Raw genomic sequence first — 8,262 nt, forward strand, 5'->3', positions numbered from 1 at the left:
GGCCTCACTAACAGGAGGCCAATCAGGACAGAGACATTCCCTGGGTGTCATCAAAACCTTCCAATTTCACACAGAAGATGAGCACTGGCTCGAAGCTCAAGATTGTTCTGTTGTCCCCATTTCCACTAAGTGGATTCCTTTGAAGACCTGCATCTTAACCCTTGGGAGGCTGCTGGAGATTTGGGATTCTCTGCCCAGACTGCACTGCGGAGTAACACTTCCCTATATTTCTGTAGCTTCCCTGTAGCCTAAGGGATGCTTCTTCTCCTGGAGAGAGAAATAGGCCCCTCACCTGCGTGACTAAGGCTGTTTCTGGGTAGGGTGTTAAAATGTCTCCTCTCCTGAACAGCTCTTATCCCAGACTTTGCTCCTGCTCCCTCTTCTCATGAAAGAAAAGGATCCTGGGTTTCAGTCTCCTATCTAAAGCCAACCTTTAGCTCTGTACATTTCGTTATAAAGGCAGCCCAAGTGTGCCAAGAGCTGGAGCACCATGTGCGGGGTCCACTCAGATAAGGAGATGGCAGAAGAGGGCAAGGTCTGCACCTCCTCGTCTAATTTACATACTCAAGTCCAGTCCACACACTTGTCGCCTTCTGAAGGTCATTGCCATGGACTTCTGGTTCATATCACACACCTACTTCTGTTTCTGTCATACCCAAGTCCCTCCATCCTCGTTGAGCTTTTAGCTGTGAAGTCCTTCTGAATCCAAATGGGGTCTTGGCCCTGGGAGAGATCTAGTGGTATGTTGCATCTTAAATAGAGGGATGGGATTGTCAGGAAAGAGAGATTAAGGGGTCGGGAGACAGAGATGCCTGATCATAGCAAAAGTCAGCCTGCCTTCCAGGCATTTGCCCCTGTAGGTTTATAAAAGCCAACCAGCTTGGATGAACATGGATGGACCTTAAATGAACCTTGAGGACATTACGTAAGTGAAATAAGCCAGTCACCAAAGGACAAATTCTGGATGATTCTGCTTACAGGAGATACCCAGAGTAGAGAAATTCATAGAAACAGAAAGCTGATGGTGTTTACCAGGGTTTAGGAAGGGGATGACAAGATGTTGCTGGATGGGTGGGTGCAGTGTTTCAGCATCACAAGATGAAAAGCATTCTGGGGTGGGGGTGGGGGTGGGGGTTGAAGGTTATACCACAATATGAAGGTACTTGTTATGACTGAGCAGGACACTTCAAATGGTTAATATGGCAAATTTTATGTGTATGTAATTATACTACACACACAAATGGTTAAAATGATCTTTCTAAGAAGTCCCTAAATATATTTTCAGTGAGAAACTGAATTAGCAAGTATATCTAAACAACAGAATTGGCAGGCAAAAGCAAATACCACCCAGCCCATAAAGCTAAGCCACACCCCTGTTCTGTCTAGAGGGTAATCTCCTCTCTATTCAGTCAGTTCCTAAATCTTGGTTCCCAAATGGGACACTTTCACCTGCAATCTGTTCTGAGTATATATTATGTTCCCTTACTACCCCTTCCCCAGATTTTGTCTCGTTAGTAGGAACCTCCAGAGGAAAATTTAAGCCAGACAAGTTCATCCTCAGTCTGAGCCAGATACGCCAAAGTCAACACCCTGACAGAGCCCTCTCCCCCCACCCGCTGACCCCCCCCCCTCCTCAGCACCACAGAGAGCACACAAAGGCTGCTGGTGGACAAAGGAGATTTAATGTCACCTCTGACATAATGCCCTTCAAAGGCTTCCTCTTCCCACATTCAAAGGCTCTGTATTTTAAGTCAACAGCAGGCACTAAAGCAGCTTCTAAAGGAAAAGGCCACAGGGAAGGATCCTAGGCCCAGCCCACACTGTTCAGGCATTGGCCCTTCTCTGTGGGGCCTTGGACCGCTCAGGGATGAGAACACCAAGGTTAGGGCCTTTGGCAGGTGGGAGTCCTTGGGGGGGTTTGAGACCACTGGGAAAGGTTAACAGAGGCCCTTAAAGCTCTCAGGAAATGGCAGCAGGGAAGGAACCACTGTTTAGAGACAACAGAACCCCCCATCCCACTTACCTGATTACAGGTGTTAATGTCTACCCCATTCCGCAGGTGATCCAAAGCTCTGTCCAAGTTACCTGATCTTGCCGCCCTCAGAAAGCTGGTAGCAGCATCGGCCTGTGAGGAGAAACAGCAGGCTGTGAGAGTACACTGTATGGTAGCAACCTCCGGACCCCCTTCCAGCCCCAGGCCTGAGAGAAGGGCCCAGATCATGCGGATCCCTTATGGCGTCCTGGTGCTCATGGTGGTACCCAGCTATGGTGTCCCCAGCCAGATCACACTTGGTAGTACAAGGGAGGGCTTGGAGCCCAGCCTCCCTCTGCCACAAGCAAATGTTGTTGGCCAGGACCCAGGAGGTCCCCGCCTTGGAGGAGTGCACACTCAGTATGGCCTGGGATCTTACTGCTGCCTTGTTACTGAAGAAGCTCCCATTCTAAGGAGTTTCTATCACATGACCCCTGACCCCAGGGGGTCGTGGGAACCATGCCTGCCCTCCTTGGTACTAGCTTGTGGTCTCGTGTTACAAGTAAATAGCATGTAACTCTTACAGACTAAGAACCATTGCCAACACTTTGCAAACAGCCACACACACATACACAGATGTGCATGTATTGCTCATTTTAAAAAGCCCAGAGATAAGTAGCGTTGTGGTCCCATTTTATAGATGAGGACACTGGGACATAGAAGTATCTCGCGCAGGGTCACACAGGTCTCAAATGCAGGTGATCTGGCCCGACACCAGTGAGACACCCCTCCCTGCCCTGCCACCCACTCACTGTGACCTTCACCAGGGTCCCGGGCAACAGGAAGCCCTTGCTCCCACAATGGTTGCTCAGCCACCTACCCCAGGCAGTGAGACCCCATGGCCACGGACTTCTGTTTGTAGTAAAAACAAATGACAGCCAGAGTGAAAGCTGGGGCCGATGAGACTGAGGACGTGGGTGCAGACAAACATGGTGGCTTGTCATACACACTGCCCTGGGATCACCCAACCTCACTCCATCCGTCCTCGCCAATCTTCCAAAAATCCTGATGCCCTGCCGGCCACTCCCCCTCAAGGGCCCTGAGCGTCCCCCATTTAACTTAACTCCTGCCCCTGCCTCCTCATGACAGTGCCCACCTGGATCTCTCTGTCCTCAACATGACAGGACAGGAGTTCCCTTCTCTCCTCTCCCACGTCCTCTGTGGCATTCCACACACCACCTAAGTCCCGGCTCACCCTCTGATCACCCCTTTACCCGACCTCCCTTCCCTCTCCCGGGCTTTTTCCAGTCTCGCCTTTCTTCCAGGGCCTCTTCCCTCCTACCTCCTCTATGATGCTGTCCTTGGGCACCCAGGATTTACCATCTTTGAGCTCAGGAAGTGGAGTATGATTGGTAACTGCACTGTAAACACATCTTGCTCTGGTTATTTGGTTTATGTATGACTTGTCTCCCCAGCCAGATCATCTGTTTCTGGGGGCAGAGACCAAATCGTCCATCTTTCTTGAATCCTTCAAAGCATGAAGTATCTGCAAGGTGCAGCCCTCCCTTTGGCCTAAAACACGGGGCACCTAGCATCCCCAGGATCCTCAGCAAGGCGTTTATGGGGGAGCAACTACTTCAGAAATTAAGATCAGTCTGCAGGTCTCTGTGAGCTGGAGCCACAGAGAAATCAGACTCAAGGTTTAGTCCTGCAGAGAAATGTCTCCTTGTACTGCTGATTCAGAAAGTCTGTCTGGATTCAACTATCAAGAAAAATACTGTATTTTTTTCCCAGAAAGCGTGCTAGAGAGACATAGCTCTCATCTATGCCCCCTGCACTTCCACCCCCAAACTATCCTCTGTAGCACAATGATTGGATATGGGATGAAAACCTGAGGATGGATAAAACTGATGGAGCATCCACTCATGACACTGCTAAAGCACGGAATCTAGAAGTGACACAGAATAGTGGCAACAGACAGACAGGCAGGATATACAGGAAGCCCATTTGAGATTTGGCCGTGAAGGCTGAACGCTTCCTGTAGCGTGTAAACATAAAAAGATAGAACTATACAGTCATGGGCAAATATGTTATGAACATCTTTTAACCTTTATCCCAGCAGGTGAAGGGGGTAGAACCATTATGCCCATTTTAGGTGTGACAAGACTGAGGTTGGGGAGGTTAATAACTGGCCCAAGTTCTGCAGTTAGTTAGCACTTAGGGACTCAGCCCAGGACACCTATGCTTTCTATTACCCATGACCCCAACTTGCATAGTCAGCAATTTCAAACCTGAGGGTGTTCAGACAGTCCTGACCGTTGTAGGGGCTGGGAGGGGCCATGTACTTTTGCCAAGTAAGCAGTTAATCCACAGCAAAGACAGGGTCTGAGCAGGTCCTGACTCTGGCCCTGAGTGCTGTCTTGAGGCCAAGACAGGCCTCTAGAAAGGAGAGCGCTGTCTCGTTCTAGTCCTTCCTTTCACAGATGATAAAACTGACAGTAAAAATAGTGGCTGGGTAAGGTCACCTAGATAATTGCCAAGGCTTTCTCATTTTCCTGTGGTTTTCTCTAGGCATAGAATCATAGGACATAAGCAGGATCCTCAGGGTATCTTACAGGTGAATTGTAGATAATGGTGTCTCTCCCACTGTGCATCATTCAATTTAATTCTACAATATATTTACTGAGGTCCTATTTGAAGTCCAAGATCCTGCTAGGGCAAGAGAGACAGAATATCAGAATAGAGGTCCCTACTCTCATGCTTTGAAACTCAAAAGTGACTGAGTTAATGCATCTCATAGGTACCAGAGAATATTTAAGCTCCAGAACAAATGACTCTTATTGGAATATGAGTCTGTTCTCTCCATAGTGTTCTGAGTCCCTACTGCTCATCTATTTAATCCAGTTCCCTCCAATTCAAAGACTTGTCCTAGATGAAATTTCCTGGTGTAGTTACGAATAATCTATGTAATTCAATAGAATAGAAAGTCAAAAGAATCCAAAGTGACCCACTGAGAATACTGAACTGAGTAAATAGTAATCAGGACAATAACAAAAGACTAATCAGACTATCTCTGGCCTCTGATAAATTAGAACCAAGTCTCCAGCTCTCCTGAGTCCCACCACCCTCTGCAGGCCTCAGCTAGGCCTCTCCTTGAAAGGAGACTAGAGGAGGGAAAGGAAGCTGCTTGTGGTGTCCAGACAATCATCCCACAACATCCCTGGGCTCTAAACACCACTGAGGAAAGAACACAAGGGGGTGGCCTTGGTGGGGTGTTCGGAGGGGAGGCATTGCCCCCCAAGGCTATTCTCTGTGGTTCTACCTCTTCTTCATCTTGAGCTTCATTTTAATCTCACTTTGCCAGTGAGAAAATTACTAGCGCCTGCACTGGGTGGGGGGAGGAGTGTACACAGCAAGTTTGTGGTGTCCCTGGGGCTACATCCCTGCTGGTTAATCCATGCCACATCTCTGAACTTCCTTTCATAATAAAATAAGTGTCCTTTTATAAAACTCTTACTAAGTTTTAAGCACTCAGCAGAAATTACAGATGGTCTCTGGCTTAGTGATGCTTGGACTTAATGGTTTTTCAACTTTATGATAGCGGGCTCAGGAGATGCATTCAGCAGAAACCACACTTCACATTTTAAATTAGAGCATGCTGTTTTTTTCACCTTCAGTACAGTAGTCAATGAATTACAGGAGATATTCAACAGTTTACTACAAAATGGGGTGTGTGTTAGATGACTGTCCAATCATAGGCGAATGCAAGCATTCCAAGCACATTTAAGGTAGTTAGGCTATGATGCTTAGTAGGTTAGCGTATACATGCATTTTTGACAGATGATAATTCAAGTTATGATGGGCACTAGGACAGAATGCCATCATAATTTAAGGAAGAGCTGTAATTCATTTGCTCTTCCCAATAGTCCCAATAAATACATTTAACAACACAGAGGGGATGCTGACCTCTATGCAGTCAAAGTGACTGTACTTTTTGACTCCTCTGTACCTTCATCAGTAGCCTGTTGTTGAGGGAAAGCTCTACCAACAGATAATCTGAACAGCTAATGCATATTTAGTATGTTATATGTATCATATACTATATGCTTTCAACAAAGTAGACTAGAAAAAACAAAATGTTACAAAGGAGATCATATATCTTGCCTTGATATTGAGTAGGCTCAAGAGGAGTGGAGGAAAAGTTAAAAAAAAAAATCTGTATATAAGTGGACCCACACAGTTCAAGCCCATGTTCAAGACTCAACTCTATTTTTCTTTTGGTATCCTTTTCACAGCTGAGGTAAATGAGTTCAGAGATGGGGCAATAAGTCATAGAGAAGTTAAATAACTTGTCATACAGCTAATAGGTGGGTTAGCCAGAAGTGAATTGAGGTAGCCTTCCTCCAAGGTCTTTCTCTTAACCATAGTACTGTACTGCCTCATGGACCTTTCCAGGGCTCTTCCGAGTCTTCTCAAGTTCCACTCTGGCTGAGGAAGCCTTCCACCTGTGCTCAGATCAAGGCCGATTTCCACCCTCACGTCAGGAGGAAGTGAGTGCAGGGGAAAGGAAGTGGATGGAATTCCACCTGAGATGCAAGTTCTCATCAGGGACATTCAGAAAAGGGTAGCAAATCCTTGGTTATCCGAGACACCCAGACTATTATTAAACTTGCACTTCCTGGGGGGGTGAAATTAATATAGCAATGGTTAAGTACCCAAGGGGACTCACTCCAGTATCCTGGGGCAGACAAGCTGGAAGCAAGCTACTAAATGTCATCACGTCTGTAATATGATGGAGTAAAGACTTCAAAATCATTACAAGCCAAGTAAGTTTAGTTGCAGGCTAAGTAAGAGAATCCTGGGGTCTCGTCACACCTTCTCTGGGGTTGGAGGTGACCTGAGTTTCCCCCAGCTTGCATGACAACTTATTTTCCCAAGGTCTTTTGAGTGCAAACTTCACATCTAAAAATTAAATGAATGAAAACTGAGTTATTGATTTCTGTAAACACCCACCAGGTAATATCTCATTAGCCAAATGGTCTTGTGTAGGCAAAAAGGAAGTTTCTTTAACATAGCCATTGCCAAAAATCCCAGGAAGAGATTCTAGATTCTTCCTTGTGGGTGCTGTAGTACCAGAACTCTAGTAAGGCAGACAGTTACGGGATGCCCAGCTGTCTGCTCCAATATAGGGAGTACACTCCACATCTGAGAGTTCCTTCAAACTCAGCTGGTGGGTATCCCTCAGAGCTGATGTCAGGCCTCACAGAAAGAACAGTCAGTTCCAGCCAGCAGGTACACCTGTGCGGCCCCTTCCTTTACCCCATTGACTACAGAGAAACAGAGGGAATGCTGAGCCAGTGTGTCTGCGTTCATTGGGTTTCTTTCATTTTCCTCCCAGAACCTTGCACTGTTAAAGCTTTACTAACAGACTCCAGGTGCGCCTTTAGACTGTCACTGGGCAAGATAAAATGAAAAAGTTTAAAGGGGCTGTAGAAGAAACAAGACGAGTAAGCAGGAGCAGGAGTCGAGGTTCCTTTCCAGTCTCCCAGGGCACTGCAGCCCTTGGGGAAACTTGTGTATCCCAGGCCTCCTGCCTGCCTTAGAGGCTGGGTAATGATGCAGTTGTGTGTGCAAGGCCAGAGAGGACCCTGATGTTGGGAAGAACTGGCGTGAATCTCTGCCTTGCCACTTGATGCTGTGCCACGTCAGAATGCCCAAACCTCAATTTCTCCATCGCTAAAATGGGCATATTACATGGCTGACTGGGGAGTGGGAGAGGGCTGTGAGGATGACAAGATACAGGTAAATCACTGGCTCCCCGGCACACCTCTTGCCCCATTCATTTCCTGCTACCTAGGAACGTGAGGGCTGGTGCTTCTAAGGTTGAGGGGTCCGGGTGCTATGGGCAAGGAGGTCCCTTCCTTGAGGCCCTTGGCCAAGGCGCCCTCACAGGCCGGGGAGGTTTCCCCGCGAGGCAGCCCGGGGCGCACCAGGGCAGAACCTCTCGGCGGGACTCCCCTCCCCTGGGTGAAGGGGAGGCAGCCTTAGCTAGGGCCCTGCACGCCCCGACTTCTCTCAGGGACCCTCAGCCGCCGCTCTGCGCTCGCTCGTGTGCCGCCTCGTCCTGGCCGGTCACAGGTCGGGCCGCCTCCCCGCGCCAGTCCCTTCCCCGCGGCAGCCTCCAGGCCAAAGGAATTTTCCTCTGGATCCTGCTAGAAGCCTGGGTGCCCGGCGTGAGGCAGCAGAAGGGCCGCCCGGCGCGCGTCCCCGCACCCGCCCCAGAAAGTTGG

At 48.3% G+C, this 8,262-nt stretch overlaps 1 protein-coding gene across 1 annotated transcript in view; it reads right to left on the reverse strand.

Moving 5' to 3' along the window:
* ANK1 (ankyrin 1, erythrocytic) overlaps window positions 1-8,262 on the reverse strand; it is a 213,110-nt gene that overhangs the window by 95,339 nt on the left and 109,509 nt on the right. Inside the window, exon 2 of the mRNA XM_012724840.1 lies at window positions 2,024-2,125. Within this exon, the coding sequence (XP_012580294.1) occupies window positions 2,024-2,125 (102 nt within the window). The remainder of the gene's footprint in view (window positions 1-2,023; window positions 2,126-8,262) is intronic.

The sequence above is a fragment of the Condylura cristata genome, unplaced genomic scaffold (assembly GCF_000260355.1).
Source record: "Condylura cristata isolate star-nosed mole 26May11 unplaced genomic scaffold, ConCri1.0 scaffold00014, whole genome shotgun sequence".
In the NCBI taxonomy this organism is placed as follows: Eukaryota; Metazoa; Chordata; class Mammalia; order Eulipotyphla; family Talpidae; genus Condylura; species Condylura cristata.